The sequence below is a fragment of the Lissotriton helveticus genome, chromosome 5_1, assembly GCF_964261635.1.
Source record: "Lissotriton helveticus chromosome 5_1, aLisHel1.1, whole genome shotgun sequence".
NCBI lineage: Eukaryota > Metazoa > Chordata > Amphibia > Caudata > Salamandridae > Lissotriton > Lissotriton helveticus.
In genome coordinates this window covers 1,129,448,154-1,129,471,264 of record NC_136065.1, presented here as the reverse complement: position 1 = coordinate 1,129,471,264, position 23,111 = coordinate 1,129,448,154, and the positions used below count along the sequence as shown (strand labels likewise).

The following is a 23,111-nucleotide window of genomic DNA, read 5'->3' as shown; positions in this document are numbered from 1 at the left end:
AAATCAAAAGTTGAGGGACCTGTTGCTAGAAGCGTCTATGAGGAGAACAAGTTACTTGCCTTCGATACTGCTCTTTCTGGTAGAGAATCTATATGGCCCCAGATTCCTCACCAAAGTTTGGGCATCCGCAGGATAGCTGTATTTACCTTTCTGCAAGTCATTAAAGCAAAGAGAATTGCTGAGTCAGTCTCCTCCAGGCTGTGCTAGGACTGTACCTGTCAAGATGGAGACAGAGAGTTGTGCATATCTCTCCATTTACTGTTTTGGGAGCAGTGGTATAAGTTCATGCCTACAAATTTATATATCATCCTGTGTTTTGAAACTCGAAATAATTTAATGATTAAGATATTTTAAGTAAACTGTTTCCATAAGAAGCATTTGGAGAAAAAGCGCACCGTGCTCTTTACCTAGACCATTACTTCATACTTTATGGCACTGCATACATCCGGTCAAATATTTTTTTTAAGCATTATAGCATTCATGATCCTAATATATTAATCAAGCATGCACCTCCTGTCCAGCACTCATGAGTTATTATAATGGGAGGTACATGCTGGTACCAAGTGCCCAACTGTGATCATGTGTGATTCACAGTAAGAACATAAAATGCATAGCAATTTCTGGATAGTTTCAAAGGAAAATATGTGACATCAGCCAGCATAAGAATACAGGCATGTTCTTCATGTTTCTATATCAATGAGTTTCTTTCTTTTTCTGTTGGTAAGAACGTCCTAAGAAAATGTAGAAGACACATTAATTGGAGCTGCAGATCCATGTGTGATATCCTCTGGTAATATTGTTTTGAGATCCCTGATAAAATGAAAACTAGTGTAGGTCCAATTTGTGATAATAGGATATGAGAAATTGTAACTTCTAAGAAAGAATAAGAGACGACTAAGTGTGTCTGCATCTTATAATTCAAATGTTGCTTTCTCTTTTGAAAGGGATGGAACCACAGATGTGACACGAACCATGCACTTTGGCACACCTACAGCTTTTGAAAAGGTAACCTAAAATCTTCTTTTTATATAGGAATAGAACATAGAGTAATGCAGAGAATGGAACTGGTTACTGATTGCTCATGTTAAAAAATTAGTTTAAAGGAGAACTATGGTGAAGGTTATTGCCAAATGCATGTAATGAGGTTTAGGCTAAAGTAATCCTTATGAGGGTGATTTGATTTCAGTTTGTTTTAGCAACATTCAGTGTGTTTGTATCGGAGCAAGAGAGAATTATGGCCGGCATCAGTTAAGGTGATCTCTTTATTTTTTGTTGAATTGAAGACCCATGCCACTTGATTTTGTATCATGTGACCTGTAGACTTTGGCATTGGTTACATTTAAATTTGGATTTCTCTTCTGCCATCCAAATTAAGCTGATCACGTGTTGATAAAGTGGACTCCCGCAAGCGAGAGTCAAAAACTTAATGCACCACTTGCTCGCAGATATCCGTTTACTGTGTACCTAAACTTGTTTACGTTTTTCTATACGATCTTTTTTGTGAAACTGTTCGTATGTAATCTACCGATAAGCACTATGTAACTGTTCTTATGTAAAGTGATCTGACACCCATTGGGTCCTTTTCATAGTATATAAAAAGCCAAAGAAATGAGTTAATGCCCTCTTTAGTTAAAGATGCACAAAATGTCAAAATATTCTTGAATACCTGACATATGTTTTAACATAACTTCATTCAAGATGTATGAGGTCACCTGTAGTCTTTATTTCCTAGTAATTAGTTGCTGCAGAGATTGCATGAATGTGGCGTACCCTGAGGGGATTTGTCCCCTTTCTGAAACAGGTGTAAGTGTCTAAATACCAGTTTCGTTCTCTGTCTTATTGTATGTTAGAGTTTAGATTTAGCTTAACCTTTCACCCATTTCAAAGGCACTCTGGCCCTGTTTGAAGTCTAATTTAGGGGTGGAGTGTGCGCCTGTCTGTGGTTAGATCATATGACACCCAGCCTCATCTCGTGCCTTTGTGTTTGTACTGCTGTTTTAATTGTGCGGTCTAATCCCCAAAATGTGTCCATTATTTATATTTCTCACTCCTATTGCTGGAGTGGTCATGTATTCTCAGTCTTATGCAGCATGTGCTCCCCCATGCTCATAAGTGCTACTTTTGTAATTGTGAGCCATCACAAATACTGGCAACCTTTGCTAATATGCAGAGGAGAACCTTGTATCCTGAGCCGTTCACATTCTCGTTGGGTTGTGTCCTCGTCGCAGTATTGGTCACTTGTGTTAACTTTGCCCATGACGGCTGCAAAGACGGAGTTCAGGATTGAAGGGAAAGTTGGAAGAAGGGCTGTCTGGAACGATTGCGAAGGACAAGGAAGGGATAGAATATTCGGCTGTGTGTGTTGATCAAAATTCTTTTGAATTGAGCTGTCGTCTGTCATCTGACAAGCAGGGTAGTAGAAGGGTGGGCTAGCATAGATCTGAGAAAGCCTGATGGTAGGCGAAGTCATGAAAGTTCTTATGAGGAAATGTGGGACGAGTGAGCTTAGAAGGATTGGAGTGAGCTAGGATGGCTGTCAACGAGGCAATGGGAGACGGCAGGGAGTGCTGTGGATGAGGATTATGAGGGAGGATGAAAGTGGAGAGAAATTGGAAGTGAGCAGGAGTTGAGGAGGGATGAGCCTAGAGGGAGGCATGATGATGGGGTATAAGGAGGGAACAGAAGTGAGCGATAGAGAGTGTGTGAAAAATATACTGTGTGAGTGAGGGAAAGAATGAGGGAGGGAGAGCCGAATAACGAGTGAATTAATGTACATTTGCGAGGGATAACTGAGGGTGAAATACATATTAAGAAAGGAGTAGGAATTGATGGATGGAGTGAGCAACAGGGTGAAATTGTTTGTGATGTAGAGGTAGAGACGAATAGGGATTTTATAACTAGCTAGGGGTGGCAGGTAGGAAAACGTAGGAAATTAGTGAGACTGATAGGGAGTGAGGAAGGAGTAGAGTTTGAGGGAGATAACGCAGGAGTAAGGAAAGGGTAGGAGGTGAGAGTGATTGAGGGCTAGGGGCGAGGAAGCGTTAGGGAATGAATAATGTGGACTTTGGTAGCAAGGGAGTGATTGTGAATGTTTGAGGAAGGCATAGAGAGTGAGGAATTAGGGAGAAAATTGTGAGCGGGAGAGGCATAGCCTTCCTGTTGAAACGCTTACTACATCCACTACCTTTATGGTTTTTGGCCTTATGGTTAATGCCCTTAATCTTGAAGTTGCTACTATTGAACTCTTACACATGTACTATATAAATTAATTATAGACCTCATTTAAAGTCTGGCGGCTAGCCCGCCAGCCTGGCAGGTCATCAGGCCACCACTCCCATGGTGGAACATCGCCTGCTAAATTTAGAAATCCCCTCATGCATGGTGGAGATCTCTGTGTCTTCAGTGGAGCTACAACTTTGGCAGCTCTATTGAAGGAACTAATTCTTTGCCATGTTTGATGTGCAATCTTGGCAAAATACTTTGTTCTCCAAGAACAAGCTCCCAAAGTTAGAGTTTGTATTTGAAAAACACATTTTTTGCAATACGCATCAGGCCCTCATGTGATTCTCTTCCATACCGGGACATTCTGAGATTTTCCCTTTTTGGTACCCCCATGTCTCACTTGGCGATTCTGGATAGAGAGTGAGTGATAATTGTGCCACCCTAAATAGGGTGTGGTGACTGCAACTATGACTCAACGATTCTGTGGTTGGTAGACCGGCAGGTCAAACATTTCTGTCAACAGGGCCAGCTGAGGCTTCCTCTGCTAAAAGCCAGCTGTTCTCACAGTTCAGAATGGGGCGGAATGACCACGAGTTTGGTGGAATAGTGCATCCCTGTTTGGCAGATGCACCATTCCAACAAACTGTGACTAGCCTGCATGTCTTCCTCAAAAGCATTTTTTGTGTGAAAAAGATTCTGCCTGGTAGAAATGTGCCCTTTGACTCTGGAATGAAACTAAGGCATAAGTAAAAATAATTTACCTTGAGTTACTCGCGAATTAATGTATATTTCGTTCAAATTCTGACATCAAGAAATCACATGCCAGTTTATCTTCACCCGTTACCAGTTTGTTCTGAAAGTTGCTCCGTGCAAGCGCAGTAAGTATGAAGGTGCCTCTCAAATACGCCGTAAAACACACACACACACTTCTCATTGTCATTGTTGTGAACATACACATTTGCAAGTCATAACATATTTTGCCGTCGTTTCAAACTACAGCTTCAAGTGTCACTGGAACAATGCTCGTATTTCCTTTCAATTCCATTTCATTTTGTCTGAGAATATCCACCGCAGTGCATTCTACCGTGGCAAACCTGTGAAGCCTCTAATCATTGATTCCCACTCCTGTGGCCTTTCTTATTATGCCCGTTGCCTATTACTAACTGAAAATTGATTACTTCTTTTTTATCGAGTTATTCAGGTAATGTATTTTACTGCAAAATTAAATGACTGAAGTCAACACTTAGGGGCCGATTATGATGGCGGACGGACTTGAGTCCGTCCGCCACCATAGAGTAGGAGGGACCGTCCGCAGGGGCAGCGGCGGTCCCTCCATACAGATTAGGATGTGACCGCCAGGGTGGCGGTCACATCCTCTATTTTTAACATTGCGGCGGGTGGAGCTTCAAGCTGCACCCGCCGCAATGTTAAAAATGCATACACAGCATTTGCGTGCACAAAGCGGCAGGCACCGCGCGGTGCCTGCCGCTTTGTGCATGCAAATGCAGGGGGTACCATAGGTACCCACCATGTGCACCCCCCTTCACCCAGGGGGCCCGCAACGGGCCCCCGAAGTGAAGGTCCGTATGCTTTTCCACGGCGGAAAAGCATACTTTTTACTCCATCCTAATATGGCTGGCGGTGTCTGATAGACACCGCAGCTTATCCGCCGCGGTTGTAAGTGAACCGCGGCGGAAAAGCGGCGGACTGAAACCAGGACCCACCAGCCATCCTAATGTGGCGGTGGGTCTTTGGTGGGTCCACAGAGGATTTTCTGCATCCTCTGGGCCGGCGGTGGCTTCCGCCGGCCCGGAGGATGCGGAAAATCCTCCATCATAATGAGCCCCTAAGTTTGAAAAAAAAATTGCAACACCTAAGCTGTCACTGAAGAAACTCAATGTACGTGGCCTTCTTAGCAGAAAAAGGTTTACAGAAATACATAACATTTACTAGACTAATCAAACATGGTTAATTTAACACGAGGGCCTGTGTTAGAGAAGTGCGCCCCTGCGCAACAGGCGTTCACTTTGTGTGCCCCCGGAGCAATTTGTTATTACAGAAGCCTGTGCGGTCCCTTCTGTAATACATATAACGTTGGCACACGTGTTACGCCAGCGCTGTCTTAAGAGGGCGTTCCCTCATTTTCATGGGGTCATGGCCACACACAAATGAGGGAATCACTTCACCTATGCGCCAGTGCCGTATTATGGATGTGGTCGCATAGGTAAAGAAGCCGTCAGCTGGCACACTGGCAGTGCGCCACAAAAAGGTGGTGCACTGTCAGTGCTTCCCCCTGATGGCAACATTCTGGAGGTGGTCAAGTACTACCCCCCCCCCCCCCCTCCCAGACATCACCTTGCAGACGAGTACAGTCACTCATTGCAGCTGCCTGCAAGGGGATCTCTCTCTCCTCTAAAAAGTGCAGGCGGGTGTACGTGCACCGTGAACCAGAGGGGCTTTGAAGCAGCCGCTCTGTATTTCAATTGAATGCATTGTTTCTAGAGTGAGTAGGATGGGTTTCTGGGCAGTAGGATTAGCTCTCATGCACACAGATTCTTGTTAAATCTTTTTTAGCAATTTGATACCCAGCTAAACCTCCAGGGAGAAAATGATGAGAGTGTTGGGTATGATTCTGGGGATTATTTCTGTCTAGATGTGTTCCAACACGTATCTGACTTAAGTCATTTATTGCATCCACCTCAAGCCAACACCGGACGCAGCCTCCAGGTCAAAATCTCTTCATCAACTGCTGCATCAGGAATCTCTGATACTCATGATTCTATGTAATTATCCCTTGCACTTAAAGAGACAGCAAGCTACCTGCTGGAGTACTGTTGTTCCAGATAAGTACATTTTACTTCTCCCACGGCCATTCTTCCAAATTCATAACTTTAGAGTGTTTTGTACTCTCCTACCTACCGCTAGGTGGGCACTTCAATATTTATTTACTCGAATCAGGTATAAGCTAGTGGCCTGAGTATCCATGATCGTGTCTGAGTCCAAACTACTGTGGGCGCATAAAGTATATATAGATTTCAGTGTGGTAGATTTGCATATGTCCAGGAGAGGAACATATCTAAACAAGCATTTACAATGCAATGGTCTCGTCTTTGTTAAAGTTAGAGCTATTGGCATTGCTCGTGACATTATTTTTGTTTATGTTTTTAAAACATATAAATAAATGGCATTGTAATTTACAATGCCAATAGCTTAATCTCTCGCAAATGCGAGACCTATTGCATTTGCACCCACACAGAGAGTCCCTCACACACACAGCCACACACACACACACACACAGAACCACACACACACACAGAGCCACATACACACACAGAGCCACACACACACACACAGAGCCACACACACACACAGAGCCACACACACACACAGAGCCACACACACAGAGCCACACACACAGAGCCACACACAGAGCCACACACAGGCACACTCAAACACACAGGCACACTCAAACACACAGGCACACTCAAACACACAGCCACACACAAACACACAGCCACACACAAACACACACACACACACACAGCCACACACACAGCCACACACACAGCCACACAGAGCCACACAGCCACACACACAGAGCCACACAGGCACACACACAGAGCCCCACACACAGAGCCCCACACACAGAGCCCCACACGCAGAGCCCCACACGCAGAGCCCCACACACACAGCCCCACACACAATAAATATGGACTTAATGGTCATACTGGGAGCAGCTAACGTACTGTATACGCAATGGGCTACTGGCATGACAGGAACAGCTGAAGCCAAGTTGCTAAAGAGAGACGAGCGGCTTATGTGCTGCTATTGGCATGGCTGTGCAAATGCACTATAGCAATGATGAGACAAAGGCCTTGTGTGCTGGTGCTATGAGCCGATTGTGATCGGAGGTGTACAATCATGTGGCATGACGAAAATGTGTTTTGCTGCCAAGATGGAAAGCAGAGAGAGCCTGAGGAAGTGAAAAAATGGTGCCGTCTTCCTAGGTGGCATAATGAAGCAGGTGTGGGTAGGAGGGTGTTGCCTTGTACCTGGGGTGTGTGAGGAATGCTGCTTGCAGCTGGCACACGTGGAGGAGACTGATGTCATGTGATTGGATTGCTGGTACTCTGCTATGGGCATGAGGGGTAAATCCATCGCCGAGTTTGCAAGAAATGATGCTAACCTGTTGCTGGAATAGGCGGGAGTGAATGATGCTTTGCTGCTTGGAAGCACCAGAAGGCTGGAATAACCTGTTGCTGGAATAAGTGAACGAGCAATGCTTCAGGCAGATAGGGGGTGATTGCTTGTTTCCTGGGTACGGGTGAAGCAGTGATGCTTAGTTGGTGGGGTGGTGATAGCAAGTTGAGGTAAGGGAGGTTCGATGACTGGTGGATTGGTTTTGGAAAGTGAAGCTCTGTTGTTAAAGCAGGTGGGTAGTAAAGGCTCTGTTACTGCCACAGTGATGCCCGACTGCTGCGTGGGAGAAGAAAGGCTGCTCTTTTGTTCCGATGGCCTCGGTGTGTGTGAGGGGGTGCCCTGTACCCCAAAACCCAATGCCCTTACCTTGCTCCTGATGTGGCCAGAGGTCTCTCCGGGAGGTGTCACTGCTGCAGGCCACCTTTGTCTGTCATGCTGCTTTTCTCTTGATTTCTCGTTCCTCTACATGCACACAGATACTGCTCGCATTCCCGGCATCCCTTGCTGGGATACAACACTTCCGATCACGGGTACCCACAAGCCTCTGTTTTGTAGTCCCAATTCAGTGCTTTCACAGCATCGTGGGACCTCAAGCCTTACACCTCACCAAGGTTAAATGCAGTTAGGGACTTCATCAAAGGCCAACATTTATACATGACCTGAGTGAGGCTTAAGACTTCCGATTTTTAAAGCCTAAAAATTGCGTTATTTTAGCTGGCTTTCCCCTAAATTTGTGTCACTGTTAGTTAATACGGAAAATACATTCCCCCGATTGTCTTTTTACTATCTCCCTCTTATCTGCTCCAAAATATTAGAATGCATGTAAAACGTAGCCACAGAGAAGGGCCATTAATAGGGTGGTGTGATGATTTAAAATGAAACAAACGGGGACATTATCCAATCGCGGCACACGCGCATAACTGCACCTGGTAGTGACGTCATAGGCGTGAGTCATATTATTTTTAGTCAGGATGTAATAAGGCGAACCTTTGACGAATATGTCGGCTATCCCTGCCCATGTCTGCCCCATTGGTGCACAGGTGAATGGCCGCGTCACACCTCAGGCTGAACACATTCCCTGGGAACATGGCAAAAAAAAAATGCATCTCGCCAACTGCAGGGCGATGCTCGTGCAGACTCGGCACTGTACTTTAGACAGAATGAATCCCACTCTGAGTGGCAATAGGAACACCGTCACAGATTCTGAACTGTTTGTTTTTGCCAGTATTTGCTTAGCGTGTGATAGCAAGCAGGAATTTGTTACCTTAAACGATGCAAAGCTCGGCGGCTGCGACAAATGTATGAGCCCCGCCCCTTCCAGAAGGGAGGGTTCACCAGCCGAGCGTGTGCCTCTCTTCCAAGACTCGTTTGTATGTTTTAATAGGAATGTGTGCTAACTATAAATACCAAAGTCGCTATTAAGGTAAAACAAGGGGTATGGATAGGTTTACGCAGCACAGAGATACATTTAAGAATTTGTATGGTGACCAATACGAAAGGATTCATGGTTCATGAACATTGTGACCCACTAGTAAATGCACATAGGCTCAAACCATGCCCCTCCCGGCTCCTCATGGCCCTGCGCCCCCGAGGACAGCATGCATGGCAGAGGGGCGCAGGCCACCCCCGGAGCACCCACAAACAGAAAGTAGCACCCACGTTGCTGGGAGGAGAGGGGGCGGAGGGGTGCTTGTTGTTGCTGTTTGCATCTACGTGAAGTCCTTGTGCCGAAACCAAGGCAGACGGGGGGTGGACAATTATAGAGTGCCTCTCTGTTTAGTATGTTCGACTAGTGCAATTTACATCGAAAGCAGTCTAATTAAGTGAGCATATTTCTGTCTGCTGCTGCTTGCGTGCAGTCTCTGTAAAAAGGTCTAGTCTGCAGCTGGTAGTGCTTCCCCCGGGTTCAGGAGCTCTCCTGCCCCCACAGCAGTCTCACGAACACTCTCTTTGGCCTCGCTATATTTTAGAGTTCTTTCTTCAGGGTCCGAGTGTCTGTTCTCCTAGGGACTGCGCATCTTTGCCCCAAGAGGCCACTCCATGATGTCTCAGGGGCTCCCTGAATGTGGTCTCTTTCTTACACTGCAAACTTTTGAAAGCAACTGGGACAAGTCCACGTCTCCCTGAACACCATGGAGTTTCCGGATTAGCTTGTAAGAGCCATGACACCACCATGTTTCTCCGAGGTCCAGCAGAAATGGATCGGAGAAACACCCTGTCATTTTCAGACTGAGGGGGGTGTTTTTCTTTCTCTCCGCTTCCCATTGGCTTGTTGTTTACATTCCGGCCAATGGGAAGAGGAGAGAAAGAAGCGGAAAAAAACACGCCCCTCAATCGGAAACGGACGGGCTTAAATTGACAGACAAACCTATTCTCCAATGCCTGGCCGCCGTTTAGGAAGCCAGCCAATGGAGAAGAGTTGGCGGGTTTAACCTCCATACTAGAAAACATAAAATCTCGCCAGCGAGACTGCGCAAGCGCAGCCTACGCTAGCCGAGACCTAAATGGGCCATTGTTCCCACCTTTTCACTGATGGAATGAGGCACAGAATGTTCTTGAAGGGGCCTATGTTCCTTCACCTTTAGTACGTGGCTCTGTGGATCCTATTTTCCACACAACTGCATTGTAGAGAAATCTTATTTGACAGAGGTAAACTTAAAGGATTTCATGATACGTTTACATGCTCTGTGCTCCAGCAAAAGGTACAGGTATTTCTTCACAGCTATGCTCTGCAGTATGGTGTCTCTGTTCTGCAGGCAAAAAAAACTGAAACCTGCCCATAAATAACTAAAATGTGCCAAACCAGAATTGTAAAAAAGAATCTACATTTCATAAAAAAACATATTCAATAAATGATTCTCTTTCAGGTACAGAGTACCTGTGTTTTAAGTGGATATGCACATGGTAAAGCGTATGAACAGCTTCAGCCAGATGATTTATTCTTCTCAGTGCTTTCCTCCGAGGGCCTGGACAGAGGGGAAGTTACTCCCATGTCCTTCGTCCAGTTTCGGGCTAACGGCTCCCAGGACTGGGTTAAACTGGACTATGCATGGGGACACCAAATGTGCCCCACATGCAGACTGAGTGGCACTGGCAAGCGCGCCCACCCTGCCCCAATACACTAAATCTTGTCTGGGAGGTGGTCACAACTCCCTGTGACAGGATGCCTAATGTTCTGCCTTCCCCTGCTCGAGCTTGGCTCAGCAGCAGCAGGGCAGAATAGTCTCTCTGGTCGGCAGCAACCATTCTGTGCTGTCCGGGTCTGGAAGACTGGTCCTGGGGACATGGGGAGGTCTACCAGAACTTTGAATTATACCTCCCACACCATTTATGGTGTGGGGTTATGATTCCAACATGTTTAATACCAAACATAGGATTCGTTGCAGCCAGTTTCAAGATGGTCATGGATTAATTACGTGGTGCCCCTCTATATAGTATATGGCTCTTCAGCGACAACCCGGGAGAATGGGCTCTGTAGGCTGTAAGGGTGACCTGCTCATGCAGGGGCACCCTTTCATTTAGAACCACGCACCCTGCCTTCAGAATTGCAACGGCCTGCTACAGGGGTGACTTATAGGTTTTAAGTGCAGTGACCCTAGATATAGTAACCCTATATCTTTAGTAAGTGGTGCTAGCTCCAACTTACACAGGCTGAAATGGCAGGCCTGTAGTTCCATTTTGAATGGTCTCTCATGGGTGGCATAATGCATGCTTCAGCCCATGTGAGACCTCCGGGGCACCTATGCACTTGGGTACCTTAGTATCATATACTAGGGACTTTCAAGGGTACCCCAGTATCCAATCTGGGATGTACCTAAGTACTGAACACAACAAATTAGGGAGAAAGTAGATAGACTAGGGTCCTGATTAGCAGAATCCCAGTCAGACTAGTCAGTAACAGCTTAGCACCAGGAAAAAAGTGGCGGTAACTTTAGAAGCAGATTCTACCTTTCTACACTCGGCCATTCCGTACTTGGGAATTAGAGTGGAGAGAAAACTAGAGGTAGTTGAAACAACCTGCCTACCCCTCTTACTTTCTAAAGGGCAATCATCAAAGTGTCATCTGATGAGAACAAAATACCAGGGGGTAGCTAGTCCCAGTCCATTCTAAACGCAGCCAAGTGTAAACTTGTGATCTGCAAATGAAATGCGCATGATCTCCTTGGAAATGGCATCTCAGAAACAACAGTCCGTGGGGGAGGTGATCCTCAAAGACAGATGTCTCGAAATGAATTTTCTCTACAGTTAAGTCCAATTTACTATATTCAACAAAGATACTGAAGATATTTGCTCCCTGGTACTCCTAAATAAATCCTTGCTCAGTCATTGTGAGATGTCCGGTATGGCATGTTGCTGTTAAAGGGATTATTGAACTTTTCAAGGCCTGGAAGAGAAATGAGTAAAATGCCTGCACACTCTGCCAATCCAGCAGAAGAAAGAATTAATAGTCTGCTTGTAGTTTTTTCAGAAATACCACATAGAAGTTACTTCTGTAGGCCAAACGGTGTTTTTATGCCAGGGGTCTTTCAGCACAGTTTGGTCTTGAAATAGTTAATCACTGTGCAGCAGTGATGTACCCCACAACCAGCCAGATGCTCTAAGCATCAAGAGAGCAGGCCAGATCTACAGAGGCATCAGTGGAAGAAGACCGTAATGAGGAGAGGCTTTATGGGCATCATCGTGTGGTGGTGTAGCAGGCAGAGGAGGTGGGCAGGGGAACTTCAGTCCACCAACAGGTAAAATGGCTGCAGTAGAGACAGTGGCATGGAAACATAGGGAATAGGCCCAGTCCTTGGAGCAGTGGCAGAAGCATGACTGTCTCTGAGATCCACCTCGCCTTGCAGAGACAGGGATAGATGCAGGTCGCTAGGCATCAGCATTTAACAACAGTGTTTGTGATGTGCAAAATCTGATACAGTCCAAACCAGCGGGGCTGTAGAGTAGCCTTTCTCCGGTATATGCTGACGTATACCCAAACTCCATGGTGGAGGAAACGGCAGGCCGCAGTTGCACACTGAGGTAAGGTTTATCATACTTGAGGATGGGAGCTGATGAGGCGTTGTATAAGCTTTCTGCAATATTGTAACACAGCAACAATTAACTGCAGATCCAGATTTGCAGATGACACTGGGAGGTCTGAGGGGAGCATCCTGGGCCGGCCCATGCCTATTTCATACTAGCTTAGTCTAGTCTTTTGGGAAAGTAGTGCTGCCATAGACCACAGGTGTAGCGGGAAAGCATCAGGCCAGTTTAACTGCGTCTCTGGACATATCTTAGCTATCATATTATTCAGGGTCCCGTTAGTCTTCTGCATTTTCCCTCTGTCTGTGGATGATGAACACAATGTAAGTGCTGGTCTATTTCTAGTGTCTTACAAACTCCCTTTACTGTTGCTGACACAAATGTGCTCATTGATCACTACTAGTTCAGCTCGGCACCTCAAACTAAGTACAAGGTCTCTGAATATTTGCTTTGCAACAGTAATGGCATCTGTGTAGGTACAGTTGTGAAAAATAGGAGTAATTTGCACACTTAATTAGTTGTATAACGTCATCCTGGATGTGATAAATGGACCCCAAGTGGAAGGTGAGCAGCAGGGGTGGCCTGAAACCCCTTTCCAGCATTAAATTATTATTATGTGGCACAAGACAGGCAATAACTTTGGGCTATAGAAGGAAAGCGTGCACACCAATGGGTTGCAGCAGCACAAATCATGCCATCCATAGCAATGTGGACTGCTCCATGATCTAGCCTGACTAGGTTGGGGAGTAGATATTTTAGTGCAATCACACACCCAGTTATGTCTCTCTACACCTCCTCTGGGTCTCTTTTACTTTGTTGCTTAATTCAGGATTACTTTTCATTCTTGGAGGCTTGCTCCTGCAATAGAGAAAAATCATTTAATGTTGGTACAAGAAAAAGATCAGTTTTCACAATATACATAGCAAAACCAGCAGTTTTAGACAAGGTGGCATTTTAGCAGCATAATCGGTTTTGTCATTGCTTCTTGAAACATCATCATGAGGGTGTTGGTCGGCAGCACATTTGTGTTTGAAAGCTTTATTAGCAAATAAATTGAACAAATGACAGAAGGAATTGTATACAAAATATGTAAACGAAATAGAACTATAATATTCCTAAAGTCAAATATAAAACGAAAAGCATTTTATAAATTTCCAAGGATGGAGAAAAAGAAAAAAAGAAAAAAGAAAAAGGGGGAAGGAAAAGGAAAGAAAGGAAAGAAAGAAAAGAAAGAGACGTCAGAGAGGAGAAAGAGATGAAAGAAGTAGGAAAAGCAATTCAAACAGAACTTTATACTGTATATCAAAAACAATGAAGCACACATAATAGATCAACAACCTGATGAAGTAAATAGTGAATCAAGGGAAGAATAGAGATAAAGACTAACCAAACACGTAGAGAAGGAGAAAATATTCAAGGGGGTTTAAAGTTCTCCGAGGTGGTGGGCGCTGGCCGGTTCTTAACAGCAGATAGGTCCAGGTAAACAGTGAGTAGGAGCCAGTAGACTTCCACATTGCGAGGAGGTTTGCAGGAGGAGGCGAAGGAAACATCTAGTCTATGAAAATGACACAGAGAATTCCACCAGTGTTGCATAGAGACAGATGTGAGAGATCTTGGCTGTACTTTGATACCTATTCGGAAGAAGCAATACACAAACTGCTCTGCACCTTGAAGCCCTCTAATCACATCACAGACCCGCTACCTGCTAATGCTGTAAAAGACTTCATTCCCTTGCTTCTCCCTCTCTGGACCAAAATCTTCAACAGCTCCCTGCAACAAGGCCTCATTCCAGACTCCCTCAAGGTGGGGCAAGTCACGCCTATACTCAAGAAACCTACAGCTGATCCGTCTGACCTAAACAATTACCGGCCCATCACCAATATCCCCACCCTGGCCAAGCTGCTGGAGAAATGTGTCCAACTCCAACTAACAAAGCACATTGACCAATTTGACCTCCTCAACCCTCATCAATCAGGCTTCCGAGCGAAACATAGCACGGAAACAGCTATGACACACATAATTGATGACGCCCTTCAAATTCTTGATCGCAATGAGTCCTGCCTCCTCATCCTTCTTGACCTCTCGTCAGCATTTGACACGGTCAAACATGAGAACTTGCTGGAGCTGCTAAGCACTAGAATGGGTCTATCGGGAAATGTTCTCAAATGGTTCTCGTCCTTCCTTCACAACCGGTCTCAGAAGTTCAAGATCGACAATGTGCTATCTACACCTGTGCCTGCAGACCTAGGTGTCCCACAAGGATCCTCCCTCTCCCCCACACTGTTCAACCTCGTCATGGAACCGCTCGCCACCTTGCTCCAAGCCTCCAATGTCCAATTCCATATGTACGCCGACGACACACAACTTTACCTAAAGCTACAATCCCCCGGAAGATATCAAACAGCTGAATTCCACGCTTATTAACACTCAATCTTGGCTGGCCGATAATCACCTCAAACTAAATGCTCTGAAAACTGAGTTCCTACTCATCTCACCCCCGGCGAAAATTTCCACCACCCAAACCTGGCTCAACAACCTAACAGCACTCAATGTCCATCCTACCATCGTGGATTCGGCGAAATCCCTAGGCATCACACTCGACGCCAAGCTCAACATGCAGCAGCACGTTAGCAAAGCCACAAAAGCAGCTAATTTCCAAATCAACACACTGAGGAAAATTAAACCCTTCCTCCCTGCCGAAGACTTCCAAACTGCTGTACAAGCTTTAGTCATCCCTCGAATAGACTACGGAATTGTGGCCCTCAGCGGACTCCCGCTATCCACAACAGCACCCTTAAGAGCCTCCCTGAACGCTGCCGCGAGACTCATTACTGGCTCAAGAAAGCATTCGCATATATCCCCAGACTTAAAGTCTCTAAAATGGCTGCCTTTTGAAGCCAGAATACAGCTAAAAATTGCAGTTATGACACACGCGGCCGTGCACCACAATGCACCCAACTACCTCGCTCAAAAGTTGTCCATATCAGGAGGTTCGAGAACCAATAGAAGTACAAAAAATCTACTCCTGAAACCTCGTAGATTCAGGAAAGAGAAAACATACAAGCGCTCCTTCTCAGGAATGGCACCCAGGATCTGGAATGCGCTCCCTCCTGAAACCAGGCTTATCTCCTCCACCGCAATCTTCAAGAAAGAGGTGAAAACCATCCTTCTGGCCAAGATCTCCTGAACCTTATAGGTGCTGGATCAGAGACTCTGCTTTGCTTTGTATCACTGTTCACCTTGTCCTTTGGCACTATGCTTCTACTTGAGGGGGACACTACTACGTTACTCTCTTACTACCGACCAATATATGATACACGTTGGTTTACTGATCCACTCTCCCGATGCCCCCACTCAGTGTTCTCTCTATACTAAAACATTGGTATAAGCTATCCACACACCCAAGGTGTACCTGAACACCTCTGTAGTGGGATCAATGACTTGCCGTCATATATTACTTGTTTACCTGATTGTATATTGATTTGTTTTATGTATGTTATTATTATCCTACCATGTTAGTGACTATTATACTGCTCCCATTATCTCTGTTCATTCCTACTGCCCCTACCCTGTCTTTGTGAAGCGCTCTGATATCTGTAAGGATCTTGTTCGCGCTATATAAAACTTTGAATAAATAAAACTTTGAATAAATAAATAAATAAATAAATAAATAAATAAATAAATTTCTAATTAGAAGAAATGTGTTGAAAGACAAGTGCAAGCATGAGGTCAAAGAGACCAGCAGAGTGAGAAGGAAGAGTAAGAATATCAGATAGGCTACCTAAGAACAGAAGAGGGGGAGATAAAGGAACAGAGATTGAGAAAATACGAGAGACACAAGACCAGACTTGGGTCCATAGAGCAGAAACCGAAGGACAGTAAAAGAACATGTGCAAAAGATCAGCAACAGGAGCATTACATGACCAGCAAGCAGAGGAAGTAGAGGGAGAGAAACGGGAAAGAGCAAGTGGAGAAAGGTAGAGTCTGTGATATAGAAAAAAGAGAGACTGTTTAAGTGAAGCAAAACGAGAGACCTTCAAGGACTTGAACCAAATTTTGTCCCAAAGGGAGATAGACCAAACACAGCCAAAATCAGATTCCCAGGAGAGCTCAATTTTAGATTTGGGGCGTTCCGGAATAGGGGCAGAAAAGTATTTATAAATGGCGGAAGCTTTGGGAATAGAAGAGAGTAACAGCAATAGAGAAGAGAAAGGGAGATCAGGAGGCGACGAAGGTAACGAGTAGTAACGATCAAGAACAGCTTCCATCAGAAGAGTATACTTATGCAAAAAGGAGCGAGGACAAGAGAATCGAATTGGAAATTGAGGGAAAGAGCAGGGAACTAGTCCATCAAAGAGTTGATGAATCCAAATAATGCCCTTTTGTCGCCAAAGAGACCAACAAATCGGTCTGCTATTAATGAGAATAAGGGAGTTATACCAAATGGGTTGTTGAGGAAACGACTCACACGAAATGGTAGATGGAGAGCAAAGGGGACGAAGAAGAGAAGAAGAGTGCTTAAAAAGCGGAAGGGAAGAGAATGGGGATTTGGAGGAAAAACGAAGGAACTCCTCAAATGAAAAAGGAGATAGTAAAGCTTTTTCAATAGAGAGCCATAAGGGAGCGAAAGGGGAAGCCTCGGTCGACAACCAGCGAGAGGCCTGACGAAGAGAAAAGGATTTATGATACAACCGAAGGTCTGGGAAATTAACTCCACCATTCGCCTTAGATTTGCGAAGAAAATGAAGAGAAATTCGAGCTTTTTTATTCCTCCATAAAAATTTGGAGAGCGAGGAATCGAGGCGTTTGAAGTATAGGGCAGGAATGTGGACAGGTAACATAGAATTTTTTTTAATGAGAATAGGTGCAATCATCATTTTAATAGAGTCAAGTCTACCCCACCATGAGAGGAAAAGGGGATTCCAAGAAGAGAAGGACTTATCAATGCGAGCTAGTACAGCAGACATATTTAATTTAACAGAAGAAGAAATGGAGTTGGAGAACCAAATCCCAAGATATTTAATTTTAGAAGTATTCCAGGCAAAACCAGTGGCAGAAAAGTGGTGAGGAAGACAGAATTTGTTAAGTGGGAGAATTTCAGTCTTGTCCGAATTAATCTTATAACCCGAGACAAGGGAAAATGCTTCAAATTGAGATAATAAAGGAGGAATAGATGAATCAGGATGTGAGACAAATAAAAGAATGTCATCAGCATACGCTGAGAGTTTCAGTTGCTGGTCACCATAGGGAAAGCCAGAGATAGAGGGATTCCGACGAATGGAAGTTAAGAAAGGCTCAAGAGCTAAAACAAAAAGGAGAGGAGAAAGAGGACAACCTTGACGGACCCCACGGCGCAGGGTGAAAGAGGAGGACAGGTGACCATTGACAAGGACTGAGGCCTTAGGGGAAGAATACAATAAGGAAACAAGCGAAATAAATTTGGGGCCAAAGCCATGCCAATTGAGGGCTGCAAAGAGAAAGGACCAATCAACTCGATCAAATGCCTTCTCAGCATCAACTGAGATAGCGGCCAAAGGAAAAGACAAGGAGGAAGCTTTATTTAAAACATTGAGAAAAAGGCGCGAATTATCGGAAGTCAGCCGACCTTTAATAAAACCACACTGTTCTTTACCAATAATAGAGGGCATAAAGGAGTTGCGACGAAGCGCAAGTAATTTGGCAAACAGTTTGTAATCAACATTAACAAGTGATATGGGGCGATAATTCTTATTTTTGATCACTGCCACCTTTTCTGGTAATGGCAATGCATTTAAAAGATTTTCAATGTACCTCCAATTCTTAATCAAAGTTCCTGCTGAGGTCTAGAAACCTCTTTGAATTCAGAGGAGCCCAAAGTCGTGCAATACTCCAAAACGTGTATATTGATTCCATGTAAACAGTAATAGTCTTTTTTTAAGAGCTAGGATTCAAGTCTGGCTAAGTACATGAGCTCTGCCACTTGGACGTAATTCACTGTGGACCACTTGATATACATAGCAAACGGTATAGCCAACAACTAGAGTACTTTCATTGCTTTTTAAACACCCGTTCTAGTGCTTGACTCTCTCATGGTAGTGAAGCAGAGCAGTTCAAGGCCTACTCAGGGGCGGGGCTGTGTGCTAGTAATCATCACTCACTGGCATGCAATAATAATACTCAATAAATGATTGCCAAGTTAGTTCCTTTTCTTTGGACAAGGAAAGGGCATTTATTACATTTACACACTACTAAATACTACTCATTAATTTAAAAATATATGCTTATGGCAGCTAGAAAATACTCTAGGTAACATTCTGTAATTACATTTGATCCCTAAAGGGTCATGACCCCCAAAATCATGGTACACCCCTCTCCCACCTATACCAGATAAACATCACAATATAGAGGGATACCACTTTATACAAAACAAGCCTATTGGCTTTATTGAGGGTCATCTCAACCTATAAGGCAAGCCTATTGGCGTTATCAAAAGTGCACTAGGTAAAAAAGCAAATAATCCACATGTTAAAAATAATCAACATTTCACAAGTTATTAATCATGTATAAATGCAATCCCTATTATCAATACGCTTGTCAACATTCGCTGTCAACATAAAGAGTAAATAAAACAATGAAAATAAACATAATGTGTTTTGTGCCTATTTTGCAACACATTCAGGCCACATAAAATGCAACCATTGTGGGCGCTACACTATCAGCAGTAGAGAAAAATCTCCAGCCTTGGTGACCCCAGAAACATATGGTCAGGGCATTGTGAGGCACTTGCTTGAGGCAGTGGTGAATATTTAATGAGCGGTGCTCCCGCTGTCCACGAGAGACAGTCTCCTGCTTCCACTGCATGACCTCGTTTTTTCTTCCTTATTTATTTGGGGGAGGGGGGGTGTTTGGTCCCATCCGGACTCCCCTGATATTTAGTCAACAAGCTTTGTCCTTGCCAGCGAGGGAGCCAGCCTCCACAAGCTCCCTGCCCGCTTGGTGCGGGAAGGGTCCCTGGATTATGGTGGCTACCATTACCATTACCCCTCCTACACCCCCCCACACAGGGGTGTGAGCGAGCCCACCTCCTCCATTATGGGTCCCTGAGGTGTGGTCCCAGGTCCCTTCTAGCTGCTAAGGGGGCTACAGCAGTGCTTCTCCTTTTATTTCCTGCCTCAGCCCCTGTAGAAGGGGCCTCTGCGCAGGACCCCTCTCTGTGCAAAATGAGAAAATTATTCCTCGTGTGGACCCCGGACTCTGACCAACCTCAAGGGTAATTTTCTGACAGGCTGGAGAGCCCCACATACTTCGTGACAAGAGGACAAAGGTTGCAGAGCTTCAAGTATGGGTATCTCTAGCCCATTTGGGCAGTTTTGCACAATCATGGGCTTGTTTTACTCCTTGTGAGGAGTTTTAGCCCCCAGGATTTGCTCCCTGCAACTTATACTAGCTCCCTGTGCCAACCTTTCTCCTTCTCTTGGTGTCTTGTGCTTCTCTCCTCCTGCTGGGGCGCAGAAGTCCAGATCTCCATGTTACTGGGCCTTAATGGGTGTAAGAGGGGGCAGCTTCGCTGTCCATTGGAGAGACCCATTGGTCCTGTGGTCAACTGTGGGTCAAGTCCTTATTCCTTCAGGGTATCAGGCTTGTCTTTCCAGTTGTCCATCGCTCCTGCCACTGTCCAGTTCTAGTAAAGAGCAGAGCACAAAAGTACTCCTCTCCCTTGTGCAAGTATTTTAAATGGGGCTGATAGATTCTTGAAGCCTGTCACCTCTGGGTGCCACATCGCCTCTCTTTCCCGGTCCCAACCCTGCTGCGAAGCATGCTGGGATATTTCAATATGGTGTTGTCCCGAAGTCACTGGTCACCAGAAGTCACTGGTCACATCTCCTCTGGGAGCCTCAGCTCCGCTCCTAGATGACATCACTGCCAGGGCCTTTCTCATCAAAACTTCAAAAAGGAGCCAACTCCTGTGTTGGCTCCAGTTGTTTGGGCTACCTCCTTTGCTCAGTGAGCCTGGGCTGCCCCAACTCTGGTACAGTGTTTGACAGCTAATTACCAGATGCAGATTTCCTTCCCCACCCTTTCCTCCTCAAAAGCAGAGAGATGCACTGTTAAATACTCCTGTTGTGTATGGGGGCCTTTGTTCCCTCTCTTGGGGAGCAGACTAATTAACGTGGCCCAACAATATTGAGCTGAGACAAGGACATTTGAAAGTTCTGTACAACTCATAAGATGTACATATATTTCCTTGAGGCTTGCATAATCAATCTCTGTGCACTTGTCACCCCATTTTTTATCTTGCTGGGCTTTGTAGGCTAAAGTGGAGCAAAACTGCATTCCAAGGCAGTTTTTCCTCATGTGTACAATAAAATGTCACTATACACAAAACAGTAAATCATACTGACTTTACCTATGAAGGCCTACTACTATTATAAGGGCTACCCCTGGTCAATATCTAACCCTACAGAGTCCCTTCTGCGCCAGGCTACCTGTGCGCATTTACTGGGCTGTGCACAACGGTCGTCTCCCATTGCAGCACACGTGTGTTCACGTGTAACCAGCCAAGTGCCTCTTCCCCGATCTTAAAAGGTGGACACTGGTGGTAAACAAGCGCAGTCCATTTACCATGTGATTACCATGGTTGAGACACCTACCTACAGTAAAAAGTCCAAAACTGGGTGATCAAAAAGCAAAAACTCTGGGTGTACCACATGGGCAGACCCCAATTGCTGCAGATACCATCCATACAATTAATAAGTTCATGTTAGAACTGTACACCCTAACATAGTATTCCCCCAACATTTTGCCTTTTGCATCCCACTTTTTGCTGTATCTTTTTGTTGGCTATATGACTCTGACCACTTTACCACTGTTCACCAGTACTAATGTGTATGTGCTTCTTCACTAAACATGGTGGCATTGGTATACCGGATTGGCCTATTTATTTTACCTGTAAATCCCTTGTAAAATGGTACCCCATGTACCCAGGGCCTGTAATCTAAATGCTACTAGTGGGACTTTAGCACTGGTTGTGTCACTTACATAAGTAGCCTTTCAAAACTGTCTCAAGCCTGCCATTGCAGAACCTTTGTGTACAGTTTACCACCATTTAGCATTTAAAACCCTTGCCAAGCCTTAAAACCACGTTTTAATACACAGAACTTACCCCTAAGGTAGGCCCTAAGTGACCCTAAGGGCAGGGTGCTGTGTAACTAAAACACAGGACATGAACTTTCAAGTTTTACATTTCCTGACTGTGACAAGCAGTTACAGTTGTTTTTCACCACTGGGAGGCCTACTCCTCCCATGGGTTAGGATTTGGGATTTTTTAACCCCTTGCATGCTCGTGGCTCGTGACGGAACCATTCCGTCACGAGCCACGGTGGTGCTGTGCTGGTGACGGAATGGTTCCGTCACGGCCCGGCCGCTGCGCCTGCCCTGCAGTGATTTTGCGCCTGCGCGGCGCGTTCTATTGAGCGGCCGGGGCTGTGACGGAACCATTCCGTCACAAGCACAGCGCCACCGTGGCTCGTGACGGAGTGGTTCCGTCACAAGCATGGCGGCACCGCGCGGCCCCCTCCCCCTAGCGCCGTGGCGGAATTACCGCCGCGGCCAAGGGGTTAAAATACCCTTTAAGCTGTAATTCCTCATTGGAAAGGAATAGTGACTTCATGTTTAAAATCTTTAGAATGGTGGTGATAAATCCTAGTTAGTGGTAAAGTTAGATTTGGAATTACCATTTTAGAAATGCCACTTTTAGAAAGTAGACATATCTCTGCTCTTAACTTTGCAGTGTGTGCCTCCAGTACTGGGTGGACTGGGTGACAGCTACACTTTGTGCATACTTTCTAGGCAGCCACAATACAGGAAGGGCTCTGCGTGACGGGGGTACATCTGCTTACTGATAGTCTTCCTGGGCAGGGAGAGGGAGAGGTGGGTCACACTTACACTTCAATAGATTCTGTCCTTCACGGAGACAAAGGTCTGATTTATCCCCTGCTGGTAGTCTGGAGCCAAGACAGAGAGTTAACAGGGATCCTTATGCACTTCAGAGAGTCCCTTTGAAGTCACCCCTACATCAAAGGCACTTTTGAGTATAAGTACCAGGTCTCTGGCCCCCTCAAATCGGTACACTACTGGATCTGTATAGAACTCTGCTGGAGTAAAGGCTGCTGTGCTGGAGGATTGCCACTGTACTGTGCCTGACTGTTCTGAGGAAGTGCTTCCCTGCTTTGCTGAGCTGGTTGTTGACCTCTGCCCTGCCAAAGGACCACATACTAAACATAGAGTAACTCCAAGGGCTTGCTGGCTTGCGTCTCTTCTAGGGTCAATGGCCTCATGTATCTTTCTTGTTCCCAATGCCAGACTGCACATGAGACAGTTACAACAGAATCTGGTAGATGAGTGGAACCAATTCACGGATCATTAGGACAACAAACTCACCCTATCTAAGACTGCAAAAACATCCCTACTATAGTGGTCTCATCGACAAAATCTACTGATTGGTGTTCCTTTCCACCAGAGCACTTTAATCAGACGCTCATAAGGGATGCCTCTTTCCAGGGATGGGGTGCTCATTGCAGACGCAGGGCCTGTGGCCGACCAATGAGCAAAAATATAATAACATGCTGGAGCTGTGGGCAGTCCATCTAGACCTCAAGTCTTTTTAACCATCCATTCAAATTAGCTTT

At 45.3% G+C, this 23,111-nt stretch overlaps 1 protein-coding gene across 1 annotated transcript in view; it reads left to right on the top strand.

The window, feature by feature from the left end:
• XPNPEP1 (X-prolyl aminopeptidase 1) overlaps positions 1–23,111 on the top strand; it is a 410,780-nt gene that overhangs the window by 310,407 nt on the left and 77,262 nt on the right. The window contains exon 17 of the mRNA XM_078643742.1: positions 945–1,005. Within this exon, the coding sequence (XP_078499868.1) occupies positions 945–1,005 (61 nt within the window). The remainder of the gene's footprint in view (positions 1–944; positions 1,006–23,111) is intronic.